This window comes from Fusarium sambucinum, chromosome III, assembly GCF_050947815.1.
Source record: "Fusarium sambucinum isolate potato_lamoka chromosome III, whole genome shotgun sequence".
In the NCBI taxonomy this organism is placed as follows: domain Eukaryota; kingdom Fungi; phylum Ascomycota; class Sordariomycetes; order Hypocreales; family Nectriaceae; genus Fusarium; species Fusarium sambucinum.
In genome coordinates this window covers 2808644-2829320 of record NC_139292.1, presented here as the reverse complement: position 1 = coordinate 2829320, position 20677 = coordinate 2808644, and the positions used below count along the sequence as shown (strand labels likewise).

Genomic DNA, 20677 nt, shown 5'->3' with positions numbered 1-20677 from the left:
CTTCAACTGCATGCCAAGTTTCATCGAGGAATGCGAGAAGCCAAGTTTGAGGGGGATTTGAGTGTGTGAAACATCTGCCGGCATTCAGCCCTCCAAGTCGTGAGGGGTATTGATTTGCGTCAAGGAATATTACAGGCTGACATCTACTCGTGTATGCAGATAAAAGTCATGGTGGTCGAGTCAATAATGCGCGTTTCCAATGGAAGGGCTTGGAATTTGCTGATATGGATGGTTGGGAATAGAAGAACAAAAGTGCCAGGCTACTGACCACGTCTGAATAGGTGACGCAAATGCTTAAGTAATCTAAAGCTTGTAATTGGAGAGACTGTTATTGGGGTCGTAACTTCCATATTTGTGTACTGTTCTAGGATTACGGGGGAAGGAACGGGGGATATCTGCTACCTGACACCTGCGGGAAGGCAGTCTTTGGCACCTGGCCTTGTAACCTCAGAGTTAGTATCTGTACTTGCAAATACCTTTGTTGACTTTATGGGTACAAGCATGGCCTGTTCTTGATCCTGCACCAGGTAAAGACATCTAACGACGCTACTTCTAACTTCCGATAGAATATTCATGCACTGATCCCAAGTCCTGCCGAGGTGTCTAAAATGGATGGATACTGCGACCAAGGCAAAGACATACGGGACGATATGACGAGCTGTACGACCTACGGTCCATCTACTAAGCTCACATGGATGTACATGGATCAGATTGCGTCTATGGGGGGAGCTGATGGTATCGCGGCCTTGAAGATCATCATGCCGGCTACCAAGCCACTGTCTTGCCGTATGGAAGACAATACCTCCGTAAGTGTCTTGGAGGGTAGGTTATTCTTGACCACGTTTGCTGACTTGTTTCTAAGATAAATTCTCACGTAATGCTGTCAACTGTTGCACGCGGATTCTTGTGTTCCTGAAAGCTCAGCTTTTACTCAGTTTTAACTCATGACTAGTCAAAAACATCATATTATTTTTCTGTTATATATCTCTCAACAAGACCTTTATCACAGTTCAATCTCATTTTTTTGTCAAACATTAAGAGGAAAATGTGGAATGATCAGGGAAAGGAGGTTTGTCCAAAATACTGTTGAATGATCCCGAGGCATCGACTAACTGAAAGCGAGAAGCAACAACAAATGTGGTCGACACACGACCTTGCTTGTGCACACTGCCGGGCACGGAAGATCAGATGTGGTAGGGAACGCCCGCAATGCGAAAGTTGCAAGCGCGACGGTGTCGAGTGTCGATATTCATCTCCCGGCAAACGTGTCAATCACGTCAAACTCCTGTAAGTCGGGGCGCCTTGTCTCTTCTCCAATGGAGCACAAAGGCTTACAGACTTATTTGTGTCTCAGGTGCCAGAACTTCGAGACGCTTGAGGATCAGCTGCATAGCATTCAAAATGACCTTTCTGATTTGACGTCACTTGTTAGAAGCGGGAACAGCGTGAGATCTTCATCGCTTGCCGCCGAGGAATGGGCCCCCGAGAGTCTTAGCGGTACAGACTCAGAAACAGCAGTCCATACCAACTGTCACATCGTACGAAACACGTCACAGTCTCTCGACCGTTATCATGGACCTTGCTCGCTTTATGCCCTCTGCAAGGAATTCCATGACGATCCCATATTTGGTGTTTCTGAGAATAACACTGCGACACATACTGCCGTTCCCGAGCATGCAATGCTACAAGAAATGCTTTACGAAGCAGGTAATGAACCTCATTTAGATGTACCGTCCCAGCCTACAGGAATATGCCTTCCGCCCCGACAATTCCTTAATCTTGTTATCGGTCCATTCTTCAAGAACACTGATTACGCCACTGATGTTTTTGTGCGATCAACTTTCCAGCCTCAGATTGATCGAATCTATTCCCAGCCTATAGGTCCTTCGGATGAAGGCTGGGCTGTGTGCTTCAATGTTATAGTTCTTCTTGGTATCAAGAGGGAGCCTACTACTCAAGGCAATAGTCACTTCATTCAATCTCTTCTTCAGACGATGAGAATGGCTATCAATAATCCCCGGGTGTTTTTGACACCGAGGCTTGTGAACGTTCAAGCACTTGCCCTTTTGGTAAGACTCTTCTGGCTGGAATCGTTGAATAACGTTGACTTTGAATCTAGAGTTACGTGGCTGAGCAATATAGTACGACATCACTTGCAGAACTGGTCTTTGCCCAAGCCTGTTTGTTGGCACGTACAATGGGCCTCCATCGGGGTCGCACATCTTCTAATAACCTCCCGCCGGAGACTATACTAGAGAGGCACAAGGTGTTTCAGTCATTATATATCAGAGATAAGAACATCGCCATACTTCGTGGCTCCACTTCTTGGCTACCAGGATGTGGATCCGGGGTCCCATCTTCATTAGAAAGTCATTCGGAATCTGCTGAAGTAATGGCTCGTTTAGAGCTTGCGAAGCTTCAGGACGAAGTTTATCAGATTTTCTACGGTACTCGTGCTCCCTTTTTGAGATTTTCTCGAAGCCAAGCATTGGGTCAATTACAACAAAAGCTTGAACAGTGGGCTTCAATGTACAACATCATGCAAACACCATTCACTTCAGCAGAATCGTTCGCGCTCATGCTATCTTTTCTGGCTACGAGAATCTGCTTGTTAAAAGGCTATGATGGCACAAAGTCCACTCATGTCTTCAGAGATGCCAAGGCCTGCTGCATTGTCTTTTTGCTAGCCACAGCAGCGAAAAAAGATCGTCATCTTTCCGAAGCTTTGAATGAGACATTAGGTTATCAGAAGAAACGCGAAAAGCCCAGTACAAAGAAGGCTAAAAGGAATTATCAGGCTGATGGAGCACTGCCTGAACATGGCGAGAACAGGATTTCAATACTTCCTCGTCTAGCTTCAACCTTCCCGCTAGCAGCAGCATTTATTGTAGGAAAGACGGTCATACAACAACCAATGACAGACGCGGACGACACCCCTAGTCGGCCAGAAGAGGAAATATCACTTTTAGAAGCACTTCGCGATCAGTTCGCATCGGTCGCCGATCAAGCCCATGTTGATAATCTTGCTTTGAACTTCAGCAAGGTCTTGGGTCTGTTAGTTCGAATAGTTCGTCAAAGGCAGTCACCAGGGCAAAGTAGTACACCGTCTACTGCCTACAACGAATTGCCGAATCTACATTCAACCAGATCTTCCAGCTCCCTCCATGGCAGTGCTATAAGTTCCTTTAGAGATACACCTCCAGGCCCCGAGAATCATTCAACAGTCAGTTCGATTAGTGAGGTTGTCCCACATTCTTCCTTACTTCTGCCGTTCACCCAACCACTTGAATCCCCGTCTGGAGGTTCACCGTGGTTTGCAAACGCTGGCCACGGTATAGGCTTGAACCACAACCCAATTCATGTAGCGTGGCCCAGCCAAAACAAGCGACAGCCCGAAGAGGTGGAACTCCCGGTCAAGAGAACGCGGATCGCTTGTCACGACGATTTCTTAGACATTGGCGCAGGATATGCCGATCATGGCTCACGACCTGACGACGATGTTTTATTTACATTTGATTTTCTCAACACAGGAAACGATATCTCTGCTTTTGATATGGACGAATAACCTACTGTGTGCTTTTTGCACAGTGGAGTGGTATAGGTTCGGCACTTCATGGTAAACTGGCTGCGTCTCATTTTCCTTCTTACTGTCCCTGATATCTATCCCGACAGTGCAATACAAACGCACATTGCGCTTACCTCAGTCCTTTACCCCTTCTACAAATAGACACATTATATACAAAGACGGCTCGTTTATTTTAAAGGATTAAAGTCTTACTGTCAAAGTAATGGGTCGTGATTCCTGCTTTGGTAAAGAAGCGTCAAATATTCATTTACGATCCACGCCGCAACTTGTGCCTTAATTAGATGGCAAGCCACGCATGTCTTGGCATTCAGTTGTCCAACTTTTTACCATATGAACGATAACATCTAAAAGGCAGGTTGAGGCAATTCCAACGATTTGATCAAGTCCTTGGAAGTAGCTGATCTGTTAAACTTGGACATTACGCACTTGATCGAGATGCACGCACATTCATTTGGACGCGCCGCTGAGATCATGGACCATCCTTCAGATATCGCCATTTGCCTTGTCTTCTGCAGTAGTTAGGCTCCAGAGCTGTTGAATTCGTATCAGCAGTGCGACTACTCCCAAGCCGTCGGGCGGGCTGAACATCATGTGTCTAATGGAGAGTTTGGTAGTCGCTGAAAGTGATCTTACTCCCAGTGGTCATCATGCGCTGGATGATGTACTTGATTTCTGAAAGTTGGAAACCGGAAAGTTCAAATATTGATTCCATGCTCAGTATACTTGTTGGCATAGGGTGGTGGTGTTGGCTTTTTGGCTTTTTGGCATGCAGAACGCTACGTCTCAAAGTGTGGTAGTTGACACCATGAAGTCGACATATGCATGATTACTTCATTGAAGACAACAATCAGACTGATAGGTGTGTTAACAGTAATATAGCCAAGAACCTGCGAGGTAGTTTTTATCGCGTAAATCGACACGATGACGGGATTGGACGCATTAACTGTCAACAACGGCCCGTACATGAGGCTCATCGGAGAGTTTAGTACTGTTTGCCATGCAGCGCTGGTCACAGAAAACACAAAAATAAGGCTGAGCCGTTGTGTACGACACTCAAGGGTCTAGTAGTGAGTCATGGATCAGAACTGAAGTCTCGGAGGCCTTCTTTTACCTTATTTGTGTAAAGAGTGTCACAGCAGGCGGTGGGAGTAGGATGCAGTTCTTTGCGGCTACATTGCATGCAATGCAACGTGGATGGTGCCGTACTATCCAGTATCATTAGATTCAGGTGTGTTCTATCTTTTGATCCTGCAGCCACCTGCCAATATTCATCCTTTTTTAGCTCTTTTCAACCAGACGCAGATGGCTCAGCGCTCAGCTTCGTTCGCTGCAGTAAGCAGTGGCGTCCCCATTTTCTCTTGTATTTATCTGGGATAAAGTTCAGATCAGGCACCCATAATATCCTGGCGAGTAGATGCGTGTTTGCAGCATCAAGGAAAAGTTCGCAATTGACAACTTCCCAATTAGTATGGTCCTCGATGTAGTCAGGCTCGTTCGGTGGTAGAGGATCTGTCCTCAAGGGGTACTGTGTGTCAACGAGGAACTTGCATGCAGGAAGTTCGGTGTATTTGCCCAAGTCCTCTTCGTTGCGATCGTTCATACCATGGGTTGGGAGCCAAGTTCCGCTGAAGAAACCAAAGCCGGTTTCAGCTTCAGAAAATTGTCCAGGCAGAAGGCCTCTGAATTCAGAACGAATGAATTTGGCATGCATATCCCGGGGTAGGAAGTAAGACGAGGGGAAGCGATACCATTCCTTTCCAAAGCATACAGTGTCTTCTTCCCTACCAATAGGTGCGCTGCCATCTTTGCCCTCCCACAGGGGAGTGTAGATCTTCATAGGCGCAGAGTAAGCAGACCAGATACCGTAAACTCTGAGCACAGCGATATCAATTGATAGCATCATTGTAATGGTAACAAGCAAAAGCTTCAACTTTGCAGGAACTTTGCCGGCCAGTGTCTTTGGGTCCGAGTTGCCCAGAGCAGTCAAGATCATGTGGGTAGAAATAGCGGCGTTGAGGGCAAGGAAAGGGTAAGCAGGATACATGAACCTCTCCTCCTTGTGAGGCTGCGAGCTGAAGATAGCCAGCCACATGTAAAAAGGAGAAAGAAAGACAACAGTCCTCAAGCCAGTTTGGAATCCCTGGCCAGATGGCGAAATAATCTTTTGAAGGATGAAAAGTGGCAGGGCTGCAAAGGCAAGAACAAACCAGAGGTTAAAGTTGAGGGCCAAGTTCTTGAAGTAAAAGGTCCAAGGCTCTGTACCGTAGAGCTCTGGGCCATGATCGGATGAGAAGATGTTGTACTTGACAATGTTCCACGTCACAGAAACTTGCTTCTTATAGAAGAAAAGGTTTACAAAATAGTCGCCAGCCTATCAATATTAGACGATAGCTTCAAAGGCTAGCCGCATGATGAACTTACAAGAAGGAGGAAAGCTGATACCACACCTCTACCAATGCGAACAAATGCTTCCCACAGTGCTATCTTGTCTCCAAAGACCAGTAAGATGAGCTCCTCAAGCATAAAAGGCGCGCAAAGTGCAGCAGCAAAAGGCCAGCCAAGGATACCGGCAGCGGCAAACCAGAACATGCCCTGAGAAGTCTTAAGGCCACCACGCCAGTTCATAAAAGCTGCAGCTCCTAGAGTGACCAGATACATAGCGAAGCTAGATGGGAGGAAAGCCGTGCTAGCATGAAAGTTTCCAGGGCTCGCAACGGTGGCCATCAAGAAAAACAGGCCAATTCGGCTGTTGAGTGTGGTACTGGTCACCATGAACATGATGGTCTGGGTAAGAGCGCAGACAAATGCAAGTCCATAACGAACGAAATAGAATTCGGCGACCTGGGTAATACGCTATCAATTGTTGTTCCTGGTGTCTCTAAAACATGACACTCACCTTGTTGGAGTGTGGGAATATTCGGCGCACATTGCCAACGATGGCATGGAAGGCAATGTAGAGCCAGCTGCGAATGGCATAGTCGGGCGAGTATTCCCATGTCTGAAGACCGTAGCTATGCGATAAGTAATGGGTCGGTTCCCAGTAATTGAACGTCTCGTCACAATCTTGAATCGGCGCGAACCAGGCGGACACGAGAGCTGCAGCGAGGAACCAGTAGAAGGCAGAAATCGGTTGCATCGAGTATGCGCTTGGAACTCTACAATGTGACGAAGCATGGTTAGTAGAGCTCTTTGTAGTGTAGAGCTGCGCAAGGGTTTAGATGGTAATACTTTTTCTTAGCATGACTGGCAGTCGGATGCACGAATTGGCGCTGTTGCTGCGCTTGCGGTGCCGTTCCTGGAGCCATCGTGGTTGTCGCTGTCGACAGTGAGTTGGAGATGGAGGTTTACAAAGTCAGGAATGCTTTCGTCATGTCATTCATGGAGCTTTCAACAGTTGGGGGAGAGATGGACCCCTGCAAAAAGCACTAAAGTCACTAACATTTTACTAAGTGGAGGCGAGTCTCACCGTGGTGAAGGTCAAGGATGGTGGGGTGATAAGCTAGCGCGTCCGGATAAGGGCCCGCTCTGATCGTTCACCTTGATTTTTTTCTTTCCTGCAGCGCTAGTCAGGGTCTTTTATGATCCATGGGAATGAGGCGCCCGGCCTGCTAAAACTTTCTTGCCTTCATCTAAACTTTTGCGCCAGATGTCGCATTAAGGCTTTTCAATTTTTCAAATATTTCTTCCTTCATTATTGTTCCTGCTTAAACAAAGACGTACAACACTATTTGAATTCTTATTCTTGTTAAATAATATATACAAACCAGCACCAGAATGTCGGGTTTCGAGATCCCAGGCCTCGGTCAGGCCAAACCCAACGAGACTCTGCCACCTCTCCCTCCCGCCGATGTTCTCGCCGCTGCTGCGAGCTGTCAAGATATTGAGGTCCCCGACGCCCCTCTCAGCACCACAAACAATGAATCTGCGCCAGTCACTACAGAGCCCCAACCCTCTGAGGCTCAGTCAGAGCCAGTACCAGCTGCCGACGCGGATGCCATGACTATCGACCGGCCCGAAAGCCCTCCTTCTCTTACGGGCGCTCTTGAGGCTGTTCTCGGCGGGCTAGCTCCAGCACAACCCGCGCAAACAGCACAGCCAGCTCCTGCTGCAAACACCGAGACCGTCCCTCTTCAGAACGACCAGGGCGACAACCCAGAATGGGAGGTTGATTCTTCTCCTTACGAGTCATCTTCTGAATCGAGCAGCTCAGATTCCTCTGATGATGATTCTGATAACGAAGGTTACGAGCTACTGGGAGTTGAAGAGACTGCGCGTCTACTGATGCAGGCCGAGGGAGGATCTGACGATGAAGGCGATCGAGGCGCGAAGGGTTCTACCGCCGCCCAGGTCCGAACAAAAAACGAGATACCCGAAGAGGTTGTTCCCAAACCCGATGTTACAATCACACCCGAAATGAAGGTCGAAGAGCTGGGCGTCATCGAGCACATCGTAGAGAACATTATGTTAGTAAAGGCATTCACACCTGGAGAGTACCAAGTCCTTGACTCAGGTTCCGTGCTCTGTACAGCTGAGCGGGCTGTCATAGGTGCAATCGCAGAAACAATAGGAAAGGTTCTGCAACCTATGTATACCGTGCGCTTCACAACAGAGCAGGATATCAAGGATCTTGGCCTTGAGGTTGGCCAGACAGTATTTTACCCCGTCGACCATGCCTCGTACGTTTTCACAGAGCCATTGAAGAACCTGAAGGGTTCAGATGCCAGTAATCTCCACGATGAGGAAGTTGGCGATGACGAAATGGAGTTTTCTGATGATGAGAAGGAAGCAGAGTATAAGAGAGCTCTCAAGCAGAAGAAGAAGGATAAGTGGAAGAAGGATCCATCCAAGGTGGGCAAGGAACCTCATCCTTTACGACAGGAATCACGACCGGATGTTGCTTTGAACTACGACGATGACGAAGATGGTCCCTACAAGCCTCTTGCGCGACCACCTGGCTATGGCAGCGGTCCTTCCACAACTGAGACCTACGAGCACCCATCGGGCAGAAACTCTAACCAGCGGGGAGGACGCCGAGGAGACTCTAGAGGCCGTGGTGGACGTGGACGTGGATCCGGGCGTGGCGGACGAGGAGGCTTTAATCAGCCCAGGGACGGCTACTCGCTGCCTCCTCAAGGGGCTCATCAGCCTGCCCAGCAAACAGCTCCCCCTGCCGCATGGCCCGTTGCTCAACCTCCGGCTCAAAGTGCGGCCCCAGCCATGCCCAACTTTGGTTTCCAAATCCCAGGCTGGCCTCAGGCGCCTCCTCAAGGCAATGCTGGAGCAGTTCCTCCCCCACCTCCCGGATGGCCCAACGCTCAGGGTCAGCAGAGTGCAAATGGAGGAGCCTTTGTGAATCCCGCTTTCTTCGCTGCGCTCATGTCTACTATGCAAGCACAGCAGCAAAGCGGCCAATCGCCCTGGGGGCAACAGCAACCTCCCAATAATGGCAATGGCCAAGGCCAGTAGAGGCGAACAGGAAATAATTGTTATCGATAAAAAGGCATTGATGGCGCTAAGGAATTCGCTTTACTGGGTATAGACAAAAGGGCAAGTTATCCAATATCAATCATACAGCGTGAAACCGCGCCTCTGTTGGCACCGATGAGATGTTTAATTAAGTGCATCTTCTAATAGTCCTCTCAACAATGATGTGCGTGTATTCTCATATATAATCCGTTGCTCATGATGAATAACTCCAGGCAAACTATCTCGTAGGAACTGTTTGTCCTCTAAGCATAACTATAAATAAGCGTCTAAAGATCGCTCCACTTGTCCTCCGACTTTCCATCAAATTCATAAAAGCCGAGCTCATAAACAAGACCGAGTGTCATGCGGGCATGCTGGAGCATGTGGTCGAAAGACAGATACTTGATGTTGTCATCGGTGCTGTGAATGTGAGGGTCAGAGTACTCGAAGGCAGATTCAATGACGAAAGCCGATGGGTAGCCAGCCTTGGAGGCAGAAGCGTGGTCTGAGCAGGCATATCCACACTTGGTCTCAACCCAAGGAATATCGCAGTACTGGGAACGCGGGTCAGTATAATCATCGAGCTTGGGTTTACGAAAAACATACCTCCTCAACAACGGTCTTGATAAAGGTGGTCAAACCGGAGTCAACAAAGTCAGTGATGACACCAACACTTTCGGGCTGGCCGGCGTCGAGAGTCTTCTGGATATAGCCAGTCATATCCTGCTGTAGCATAGCCTTGACATCACGGCCAGTCTCCTCGTATGACTTGAAGATGGCCTGGCTTCCGAGCAAACCACCCTCCTCAGCCGAGTACCAGTGGAACTCAATTGTGTTGGGAGCCTTGCCCTTGACAACATCCTTGGAGTTCAGGAGAGCACGGAACACCTCCATGATGGTGACTGAACCGCTGCCATCATCGTCGGCACCAGGGGCAGCGAGAATGGAAGGAAGGAAAAGGTTGATGGAGTCCTGGTGGGCGCCAATTACAACAGTTCTGTTGGATTGACCAGGAATAGTCGCGATAACCGAGTGCTGCTTCCATGTGTGAGGAAAGCTCTCGGCGAACACGGTATCCTCGGCACCAGCGTCCTTGATGATCTGATTGACCTTTTCAAGAACCCAGTCAGAAGACTGGAGGCCGTAATCGGACTTGAAGTATCGGGTGTGAAAGCTGGTCAACTTCTCTAGGTTGGCCTCCATGTTCTTCTTTTCGAGCTTCTTCGAGAGCTTTGCGACCTCGTCTTGCTTTACACACTTCTTGGGGAACGTGACAGTGCTTTCGGCGTTGAGACCCTTGGAGCCAAGCGTAGTCGTCTCGGTGATATCCATGAAGTTCTGGCCGTTCTGAAGGCGTGTCAGTAATCTTCACTGCAACTTCTGCGTGACTTTTATGAGACTTACACGACGCATCTCCCACTTCTCCTCCTCAGTAATCCATTGTGTCTTGCCAGGAGCGGTTTCGACGAGAAACAGCTCGTCTGGCTGAAGAACAACGTTGTCGACCTCGGCGATTTCAATGAAGCGAGCCGATACGGCAGGCAGACAAGCCGCGAGGAGAGAAGCTTGAGAGAACTTCATTATAGATGTAGAGTGTATGGCTCAGTACTATGATGAATGAAGAAGAAGATGATGTTGGAGAAAGGTTGGGCAAATGACGCGCGGAACTACCTGGAGAGATAAGATCCGAGGCGAGGCAGGCACAACGGCGCCATGACGATCACGTAAGGTACCTACCTAGGTAACGTAGATGCTTGCCGTTTTGGGACGATGGCGGTCACGGATTGGTCTTGTGACTGTCCGCGGAAGCCTGTATGTGGATACCCGGTTGCCATGAAGGGAGACCTTGCTTTGTTATCATACCGACTTGTTAATGCGCATGAAGGCGATCGATCAATGGATGCTTATGATTTATGGCAATAATTATCGGACAAGTATGTATTCAAGATAGTTTCGTGGAATAGAGAGTAAATCTGGATATACTTGGTGTGACTCCTTCTTGTTTTCTATGTATTGCCTGGGCAGATCTCAGCTAGTGGTAGTCGGGAACGCCATCATGAGACCTTCTGGGGTGGCCTCAAGCTCCCCGGACTTTTAAACCAACACCGCTTCCGCCATCCACGTTGGCATTTTATCTTATCGGTGACCGCCTGAGCAGATCAACTATTGTGTCTATGTCAAGAACGCAATTGAATTTGGATTGATGAGGAAGAATCATGTCGCAAATCTTTTGTCCCAGGACTTATGATAATCAAGCGCCACCAACCTCGACTCGATATTGCATGTAAGTAAAATTCCAGCTTTTGTGGCCCACGGTCTTTGGTCCTGTCACTAGGTCTTCATGTTGGTTACTGTGACAGACTGGCTTCAAAAGAGATTGAGAAGTCTTTGATAACACGCCCAATTTCTTTATGTAGATTCTCCGTCATAGCTTCAACGGCTTTATTACTATTCGATACTTCTATTTCGGTTATCCAAGAGCCTTTGTCGTGAGATATATAGAATATTGAAAAATGCCTCTGAGCTGAGTCATAACTTCTTTGTTACCAGCGAGTGCTTTGTCCCTGATATACTCAGTAGCAGTGTAGTGTACGACCTTTGTCGAATGGAATCAAACCGTGATAAAGAACTATGACGTTGTTCAAGATCAGGTTCACACCATCATATTTCAAGTCCTTAATGGGATACTCTTTATAATAGACGACACGATCTTTCAGTTTCAAACATATCTAAATACCAGTCTCACTATCCATCGCTGCTCAAAAGTATAGCAAAGCAATCATTGAGAACACCCCTAGTCCAATTTCAAAACCTTTCACAACTACCATCAATATGGCACCTCGCAAATCCACCCTCGAGTCCAAGCCTGCCCCTCAAACACCTATACGGCAGACTCGTGCCCGCTCAAAGCTCAATAACGCTGCTCCTCTGATGCAAGGTCTTGACCACAGAGGAAAAGCTCAGGGTCCCCTCATCGAAAAGCCTAAGGCTCGGACAGATAGAAAATCTGTTCATAAACCAGACAGCAGTTCGAAGTCGGTTTTGAAAAAGGCCAACAACAAACAAAGGAGGAAGGACAAGGTCGGCTTCCGAGCCCGGCTCAGTTATTCAGCGACACCTCCCCTGTCGCCAGCAGCTACTTCACCATCGTCAACAGCTCAGCAGCTGGCGGCACAAGAAGCGGCTGGTTCTTCTGACAACGTCGAAGCCTCGCAGGGTCCGTCACACGGCGATGACTTTGGCAATGACGCCGACGACTCGAATGATGCACCTCCAGCTCAGGACAATAGTAACCATGTCCCGGGTGCAGAGGGTTCTGATCTGTCAGATGCTCCTGATTCAGACTCTTCTGGACCATCAAGCCCGGCTCAAAACCATGAGGGCGGCGACGATAGTGACTCTTCAGACAGCTCTACTTCATCCGATTCCCCTGAGTCTCCCAATCCCGCTGGCATTCCTGAGCCCAACCTCTCAGCCAACCAAGGTGGTGCTGGTGGTCACGATCTCCTTGTCGAAGAAAATGAAGATTCCGATGTTTCTGGTTCTTCAGACAACGGAATTCCGCCTTCGGAACCCAGTGCTCACTGCAAAGTCTTGACACCGATCAACGTCCCGACAAACACAGATTCATCTGGATCCAGTAGTCCATCCTCGGGCAATTTCAGCCCCTTGCTTCTGCCCAATCCTGACCCGTAAGTCAATACATCCATGCCTTTCTACAGCATACACTGACCTGTTAGAGAAATCCCTAGTCTTTTTGGCTCCGGTGTCAGGGCCCGCCCACACTATGGTTGGTATGAGCAGTATCACCAAACCGGGCGTGACTGCGCAAAGGTACACGGTTGCACACACAATCCGGGAAGGGTATGCCACCGCTGCCACGCTGATTGGCAAAAGGCCTGGTCTGTATATTTCAAGGCACATGAGGTTCTTGATGAAGCAGTTGCCAATCCAGAGAAATACCTGGCAGATACCGGACTTGATGTGCGCAAGGACTATATGGGACACCTGTTGGAGGGGTCGGGCTGGGAGGTGTTGGCACTGGAATTGCAGCCTCCTACTGGCAATAGTATCCGGCTTCATCCTACACGCATTGCCAAGCATAGGCTGGCTTTTGCTCAGATGGGGGTTGACATGCAATAAGTTGTTTGAAATGGTTTGACGATTGTTGGAGTTTGGCGACATGTTTTCTTTCATAGAACAGTTAGAACCGCGTTTGGAAAGGTGTTATGCAGTATTATCCGACTTACATGTAGTTTCTTCGAATTGCGCCACGGTTTACTTTCTTTTTCGCAACCTCGTGAACCGAGCCTTCGCTCATGATCCCCGAAGCTTTGGGGGGCTTCTCATAGTCCCATATCTTCATCACTCTGCTCATCCGACTCTTGGCCGCCGCCTTCCTCCTCCTCTTCTCTTCTTGTTGTTTCTGTGCTTGCGCCGAGCTTTCTCACACCTTCTACCACGCCAATGACGAATCCTCTGCTCTCTGCAAGCTCCATAGCCCCCACACCTCGCAAACTCATGACACCGTCGACTCCGCTCTCGAGCTGGGCTGTACTGGATCGCATCTTGGCGGCTCTGACTTCTTGCAAGTCCCTGAGTAGTGACCGCACTTCTGACGAGGATGCAATATCATCGGAGGCATGTGCAAGAAGCATTTCGGCAACTTCAAACCAATGATACGGCAGAGCCCCTGCAGGCGCATCCGATGTGCAAGATGGAAGAAACGGCGGAGAAAGCACAGTCTCGTCATCTAGGAAGGGATTCAACCTCCGCGCATTGCCTCGACTATCTGCTCGAGCTGGTGGTGGAGGCGGTGGTGCCCAGCCTTTAGGATCGATCTTTGTTTCGTGATGAACAATGTCGCGCAACGAGTCGGGGTGAAGCCATGGAGGAGGAACGATATTCGCACGTCGTTGTTTCTTTAAAAGGATTGCAAGCCATAGCGGTAGGTTACTTCGGTGCGGTGGTCGAAGGGCTGGTGTCGTGCCCTGTGTAACAGGTCAGCGTCGAGCTTGTGGACGCGACAAAGGACGCGCTCACCGTTAGAAGCTCAATACTCTCGAGTCGTTGACGAGGGACTACAGTAACAAGTTCCATTTCACATAGAAACGCGACCTCGGAGGGGGTCAGCCCCGAGGGTAGTGGTAAAGCCATATCTTTGCAGTTTGGAACTCGGTTCTAAAGTTGTCAGATATAAATTGAAGGTTTTATTAAAGTGCCCCTCCTTGCCAGAGCTACAGCATGGATCGGGTGGTGTCAAGTTAGTGCCAACCCCACCACTGCCACTTAGTATGGAGATGTCTCTGAATCTTTTGTTCAAGAGGTCGAAAATTATATCAAATTTTTAATTATACTGGAGGTATTGCTCTTGGCTGTTTGAATGGATGACGAACTCATATTGATACCAATGCAACTACATCATTGAGTACTAATGTTCACTTGTGTGCAAATCGTCGTGGGGTCCAGTGGTCAATGATGGTACATTACAACCCATAGTACGAATAGAACTATGAGAACCAAACACATTATAGCTCATAGTGCTTAGATACTTGATGTTCTATTCTATATGCACTGATCGGAACAGGATAACTTGGCAATCGGTAAGACTCATTCGGCCAACCCAACCTGCCTAGTTCAGGGTAGTTTGTGGCCCACCAACGTGGGGAACTATCATTGAAGAGCGTGATCATCATTGAGAGGTATAAGTTATCAGCTTAGCCATTGGTCATTTTCCATTCTTCCCTCATACAATATTGAATACTACAGTATATAAAGAAGTTTCCAATCTTTGAATCATAGTGACATCCCACAATGGCATCCCTGGAAAACCTCCCTCCTGTCACCTCCCCGTCTCTCATCATCACCAACCCTACCACCTCGGAAAGAGAACGTGCATGGAAAAGTACCCATCTTCAATGGGGTGCAGCACTGATTCTAGAGGATTTTATCGCCCGAGAATACGACAATATTAATGCACCTCTTGCTCGAGATGGTGGTGTGATGAGCTGGATCCTGACTGATGGGACCCTGGAGCCCGACGAAAGGCCCATTCTCTCATCCTGCGAGACTTACAAGAAAAGAGCTCTTGTATCCGATACGGGTAACAACGGAAAAGTGAGGGGTGGAACTGCACACGGTGTGGCCAGTGTCTTCACTGTCCCCGAGTATCGAAAGAGGGGATATGCCAGGAAGATGATGTCTCTCCTCGCCGATGAGCTACGAAGCAGACAGCAGAAGAATGAAGGAGATGCCGACTTCTCTGTCCTATGGTCTGACGTTGGCCCAGACTTCTACGGACGTCTCGGATGGAAGGCTTTTAAAAGTACATATCTCGAGTTTCCCGTCAAGGACACTCTGCTCCCTGCCAATCCAGCTGTCAAGCCTCTCACTTTGGACGATATCCTGGAACTGGCAGCTCGCGACGAGGAGATTGTCCGAAAAAAGGTGGCATCATCAACCTCTACAGTCAGTGTCGCTGTTATCCCTGACGCAGACGCCATCGGATGGCATATGAACCGCGTTGACTTCATGTGTAACCGCATATTCTCGCGCAAGCCTACCATCCGAGGTGCCTTGTATACTCCACCTGAAGCTCCCAACTCGAGAATCTGGGCAAGCTGGACCTGCAGCTTCTATGGTGGACTTGACCAGCCTGCGAAGAACATTGTCCGCATTCTTCGCCTGGTAATCGAAGATGAGGACATTTCAGATGAGGCCATTGCCAAAGGCATCGAAGCCATCGCCGGTTTTGCACAGAAAGAGGCCAAGGAGTGGGTGTGCTCCAAAGTAGAACTCTGGAACCCCGAGGAGCGTATCAAACGAGTCACAGAAAGCATCCAGTCATTGGGTGCTAAATTCGTCGTCAGAGATAACGAGCACCTCGCAAGCATGAATTGGTTCGGAAATGACCCCAACCAAGAGGTCGAATGGATTGCGAACGAACGATTTGCTTGGTGCTAGGCATTCATCAAGCTTGAATGGAGAAAGTTCATGGCCAACAGAAAAATGAAAACAACCAAACTTAGACCAATGAGATTTCTATAAATATAATCCCTACGATCTATATTCTTTTCTAGTTGTTACAAATCCGTGACCGGCCCCTTTCCATTTTCATGATATAATCACATTCTCATCAAGCCGTAAACAATCACACTGGTGTATCATAAGCATACCAGTCCAACGCCTTCCCGCTCCCTGACTTAGAAAATCCATTCAACTCCTTTAGTAGCTTCGTCCGAACATAGTCCACTTGTCGGCCTTGCCCTCGCACTCAGGGTTAAGACACTTGGTCTCACCGGCGACAATACCCTCAGGCTGCTCGAAAGGAACACACAGACTCTTCATTCCCATGGTGGGAAGCTTCTCGTTATCAGGGACATCAGGCTGCTCCTCCCGAGTAGTAAGTTCCTTGATGCGGTCCTCACACTTGGGAGCACCGCAGAAGGGTATGAGAACAACGTTCTTGTCGTCCAGGGCGGGAAGAACATCTTCCCACTTGGTAATTTGAAGGCGGTGCTCGCGGAAAGACTTCTCGGCCTTGTTGTACATATCACTCTGGATAGTCTCGAGGAGCTCAGGGACCTTGGTGGCGACATCGGTGATGGCAATTTCTCCCTTTTCACCAGTGTCTCGTCGAGCGGTGCTGATAACACCCTTGGCAGCGTCCTTGGGGCCGAATTCGATACGGAGAGGAACACCCTTCAGCTCCCAGTCGTTGAACTTCCAGGCAGGAGTGTAGCCCTCTCGCCAATCAGCTGTGACACGAACACCAGCCTTCTTAAGGTTGGCTCGGATCTCTTCAACCTGATCCTCGTGCTTCTTCTTCTCCTCAGGGGTAGTCTTCTTGTTGATTCCGACGGGGACAATAACGACCTGGGTCTTGGCAACACGGGGAGGAAGCACCAATCCCTTATCGTCACCGTGAATCATGACCATGACACCAATGACTCGAGTAGAGAGACCCCAGGAGTTTTGCCAGACGTGGATGTGAGAGCCCTGCTTCTGAGGATCCTCAACGGTGATGTCAAACATCTTGCTGAAGTTCTGGCCCAAGGCGTGAGAGGTAGCACCCTGGATACCACGGCCATTGGAGGGAATGTAACCCTCGACAGTGGTAGTGTAGTAACCACCAGCAAACTTCTCGTTCTCAGTCTTGCGACCTCGGACCACAGGGACAGCAAGAAGCTTCTCGTAGACACCAGCATAGAGCTCAAGAATCTCCAACACCTCAGCACCAGCAAGCTCCTCGGTCAAGTGAGCAGTGTGGCCCTCTTGCCAGAGGAACTCTCGAGTTCGGAGGAAAGGAGTTGTCTGCTTGGCCTCCCATCGAACGACTGAGTTCCACTGGTTCAGGCGGAGGGGGAGATCTCGGTGGCTGCGAATCCACTTGGAATAGTAGGGGTACATGACGGCCTCGGAGGTGGGACGGACAGCGACAGGGACTTCGAGGTCCTTGTCACCACTTCAAAAATATCAGTTAGTTTGTGATCCAATGAAGAAACATTGCATGTGTTGGACTTCTTACGCCTTAGTGACCCAAGCAAGCTCGGGGGCAAAACCTTCAACGTGGTCCTTCTCCTTCTCGAGAGACTTGGAAGACAGGAACATGGGGAAATTGGTCTCGTCGACACCCATCTCCTCAATGTGACCTTGGAACCACTTTCGGATCTCATTCCAAATGTGCATGGAAAGAGGGCGGAGAACAAAGAAACCAGAGATCTCGGTGTAGTACTCAACCATCTCAGCCTTGAGGACGACCTCCTGGTACCATTGTGGGAAGTTGTCAGCCTTAGACACGGTAATACCAATGATCTCGTCTGCCTTCTTTCCACCGACGACAGGAAGATTGGTCTGCTTAGCAGCCTTAGCAGCCTTATCAGCAGCAAAGCGAGCTTGCTTCTCGGCCTTCTTCAAGGCGCTCTTGGACTGTTCGGCGGCGCCCTCCATTTTGGTATAAGTGTCGAGCGTTGACTGGAAGGTTTTGAAAGAAATTGATTGAGGGATAAGGAAGCTTCAAGACAGCCGAACAGTGGCTTACGCGCCTTTAAATAGTACGAGAAGCTGGGGAGCGACGTTATCCTCGAGGAATGAAGAAGGAGAAGTTTCGGGGTGTGAGTCGAAGTAAACGTCGGTCGTGACCTGTGCCCCGCAGTCGAGGGAGAGTCAAACGGGAAGGAGGGGCACGGCACCGCTGGAAACCTAGCCCAAAATTCAGGCCCAATGCCCTATTAGCCAATGGCAACAGCGGCTGCTCAGCTGCAAGGACGGCCGATAACGCGGCAGGGGGTGGTTTTGGGGTTTAGGGGTCCGTGCTCCTTCTGTCAAATGCCCTGACCTCCAGCTACGGGTGGCCATCCGGCCTGTAACGCACAGCGCAACTGCGAGAGCAAGGAGCGGTAGCGCACCTTTCAGTCGGCGCCGGAACAACGATTGCCTCCGACAAAAAAGTCCAGTCGAGGGGCATAATGGAGCTTCACAGCTTCTACGGTAGCCTGCTGGTAGAATTTCCTGACTCCATCTCTACGACCTCGTTGACGCCACTACATTCCCACGTCGACGATAACCATAGCTGGCAGTTATGGCTTCCATGTTTGAGCAGCCCAGAAACGGCACCCTTTTCTTGGGTGGCCAGAAGATCTCCGGATCCGATATTAGAGACCAGAACGGTATGTCTATATTGTCCCGCCTTTTGCTATATGTTAGGGGGAAGTGGGGGAGGGAACGTTTGAGCATAGTTGACGTTGGTATTTCACATAACGAGTATACATGCTAACAAAGTCTCAGTACTCGCTACACAGGCCATTGCCAATGTTGTTAAGAGTTCTTTCGGCCCTAGCGGCCTCGACAAGATGATGGTGGACGATATCGGTGTATGCAATCTATCCTTCGTCCTGCACTCGACCGTATCTCATATTTCAATTTAGGATGTTACTGTCACAAACGACGGCGCTACAATTCTCAGCCTTCTCGATGTCGAGCACCCTGCCGGAAAGATCCTCGTTGATCTTGCGCAACAACAAGATAAGGAGGTCGGTGACGGTACCACCTCTGTCGTTCTGATCGCTGCCGAACTGCTACGTCGCGGAAACGAGCTCATGAGGAACCGGATACACCCTACCACTATCATTACTGGATACCGACTCGCTTTACGAGAGGCCATCAAGTACCTGAACGAGAATGTTAGCATCAAGGTTGAGGATCTTGGCCGTGAATCCCTCATCAACATTGCCAAGACATCCATGTCCAGCAAGATCATTGGAGCCGACTCAGAGTTCTTCTCCAACATGGTCGTCGATGCTATGCAGGCTGTTAAGTCCACCAACAACCGAAACGAGACCAAGTACCCCGTCAAGGCTGTCAACATTCTCAAGGCCCATGGCAAGAGCACTCTTGAATCCGTCCTCGTTAAGGGTTACGCCTTGAACTGTACTGTTGCCTCGCAAGCTATGCCCACACGAATTCAGGACGCCAAAATTGCCATCTTGGACATGAACCTCCAGAAGGAGCGTATGAAGCTTGGTGTTCAGATTACTATTGACGACCCTCAACAACTTGAACAGATCCGAGCTCGTGAGTCGGGCATGGTTCTTGACCGAGTGGAGATGATCCTCAAGGCCGGTGCCAACGTTATCCTCACAACAAAGGGTATTGACGATTTGGTTCTTAAGACTTTCGTCGAGAAGGGTGCTATGGGTGTTCGAAGATGTAAGAAGGAGGATCTTCGACGAATTGCACGAGCTACTGGCGCTACCATGCTCAGCACACTCTCTGACCTTAACGGTGATGAGAAGTTCGACCCCTCATACCTTGGATACGCTGAGGAGGTTGTCCAAGAGCGCATTTCTGACGACGAGTGCATCCTTGTCAAGGGTACCAAGGCACACTCTTCCGCATCTTGCATTCTCCGTGGCCCCAACGACTTCACACTCGACGAGATGGAGCGATCCGTTCACGACTCGTTGTGCGCTGTGAAGCGTACTCTTGAGAGTGGTAGCATCGTTCCCGGTGGTGGTGCTGTTGAGACAGCTCTTCACATCTACCTCGAGGAGTTTGCCGGTACCGTTGGCTCCCGAGAGCAGCTCGCCATCGGCGAGTTTGCCCAGTCTCTTCTTGTTATTCCCAAGACCCTGGCTGTCAACGCCGCCAAGGACGCCGCAGAGCTTACTGCTCAGCTTCGATCAAGGCACGCCCTGTCACAGCGTATCCAAGAGGGCGATGGCAATGAGGATGAGAAGACCATTGCACGAAAGAAGGGTTACAAGAACTACGGCCTGGATCTCGCCAAGGGCAAGGTTGTAGACGAGATCAAGATCGGCGTCCTGGAGCCTAGCATGAGCAAGGTCCGACAGCTGAAGAGTGCCGTTGAAGCTTGTATCAGCATCATGCGTATTGATACCCTGATCAAGTTGGATCCCGAGCAAAGGGAGGATGATGGACACGGTCACTAAGACGACTAATGAGCTCGGACTGAACCAATAGAATCAAAAGCTTGTTATGTCCGTTCACGACTGAATGTATTTTTTGAGGATTGTGTGGTGAAGGCATCAAGTCACTGATATTGAGGTGTATAGAAAAGTATCATTGTGGCATATCCAATTGGATTTGTTGAGATATCACTAGTAA

General features: G+C 49.3%; 9 protein-coding genes across 9 annotated transcripts; 5 read left to right on the top strand and 4 right to left on the bottom strand.

Moving 5' to 3' along the window:
* Window positions 1-758: 758 nt before the first annotated feature.
* FSST1_011116 (uncharacterized protein) lies at window positions 759-3565 on the top strand (the record flags this gene model as incomplete). The annotated part of the gene is made up of 5 exons (XM_083234218.1): window positions 759-806; window positions 1010-1069; window positions 1124-1287; window positions 1355-2069; window positions 2120-3565. The coding sequence occupies 5 exons, from the start codon at window positions 759-761 to the stop codon at window positions 3563-3565; spliced, it is 2433 nt and encodes an 810-aa protein (XP_083080812.1).
* Window positions 3566-4874: 1309 nt separating this feature from the next.
* On the bottom strand, window positions 4875-6891 carry FSST1_011115 (dolichyl-P-Man:Man(6)GlcNAc(2)-PP-dolichol alpha-1,2-mannosyltransferase; the record flags this gene model as incomplete). The annotated part of the gene is made up of 4 exons (XM_083234217.1): window positions 4875-5957; window positions 6008-6427; window positions 6483-6741; window positions 6815-6891. The coding sequence occupies 4 exons, from the start codon at window positions 6889-6891 to the stop codon at window positions 4875-4877; spliced, it is 1839 nt and encodes a 612-aa protein (XP_083080811.1).
* Window positions 6892-7360: 469 nt separating this feature from the next.
* On the top strand, window positions 7361-9052 carry FSST1_011114 (Gar1/Naf1 RNA binding region-domain-containing protein; the record flags this gene model as incomplete). The annotated part of the gene is made up of 1 exon (XM_083234216.1): window positions 7361-9052. One exon carries the CDS (start codon window positions 7361-7363, stop codon window positions 9050-9052), a length of 1692 nt encoding a protein of 563 aa, XP_083080810.1.
* Window positions 9053-9339: 287 nt separating this feature from the next.
* FSST1_011113 (putative aminopeptidase) lies at window positions 9340-10633 on the bottom strand (the record flags this gene model as incomplete). Its single annotated transcript, XM_083234215.1, has 3 exons — window positions 9340-9606; window positions 9659-10399; window positions 10457-10633. 3 exons carry the CDS (start codon window positions 10631-10633, stop codon window positions 9340-9342), a joined length of 1185 nt encoding a protein of 394 aa, XP_083080809.1.
* Window positions 10634-11884: 1251 nt separating this feature from the next.
* Window positions 11885-13195, top strand: FSST1_011112 (uncharacterized protein; the record flags this gene model as incomplete). Its single annotated transcript, XM_083234214.1, has 2 exons — window positions 11885-12744; window positions 12793-13195. 2 exons carry the CDS (start codon window positions 11885-11887, stop codon window positions 13193-13195), a joined length of 1263 nt encoding a protein of 420 aa, XP_083080808.1.
* A 203-nt stretch (window positions 13196-13398) lies between these two features.
* Window positions 13399-14209, bottom strand: FSST1_011111 (DNA replication protein PSF2; the record flags this gene model as incomplete). The annotated part of the gene is made up of 2 exons (XM_083234211.1): window positions 13399-14043; window positions 14096-14209. The coding sequence occupies 2 exons, from the start codon at window positions 14207-14209 to the stop codon at window positions 13399-13401; spliced, it is 759 nt and encodes a 252-aa protein (XP_083080807.1).
* Window positions 14210-14866: 657 nt separating this feature from the next.
* On the top strand, window positions 14867-16015 carry FSST1_011110 (uncharacterized protein; the record flags this gene model as incomplete). The annotated part of the gene is made up of 1 exon (XM_083234210.1): window positions 14867-16015. One exon carries the CDS (start codon window positions 14867-14869, stop codon window positions 16013-16015), a length of 1149 nt encoding a protein of 382 aa, XP_083080806.1.
* A 261-nt stretch (window positions 16016-16276) lies between these two features.
* On the bottom strand, window positions 16277-18001 carry FSST1_011109 (proline--tRNA ligase; the record flags this gene model as incomplete). Its single annotated transcript, XM_083234209.1, has 2 exons — window positions 16277-17516; window positions 17580-18001. The coding sequence occupies 2 exons, from the start codon at window positions 17999-18001 to the stop codon at window positions 16277-16279; spliced, it is 1662 nt and encodes a 553-aa protein (XP_083080805.1).
* A 631-nt stretch (window positions 18002-18632) lies between these two features.
* Window positions 18633-20502, top strand: FSST1_011108 (chaperonin-containing T-complex alpha subunit TCP1; the record flags this gene model as incomplete). Its single annotated transcript, XM_083234208.1, has 3 exons — window positions 18633-18720; window positions 18839-18924; window positions 18979-20502. 3 exons carry the CDS (start codon window positions 18633-18635, stop codon window positions 20500-20502), a joined length of 1698 nt encoding a protein of 565 aa, XP_083080804.1.
* Between the last annotated feature and the right edge of the window lie 175 nt (window positions 20503-20677).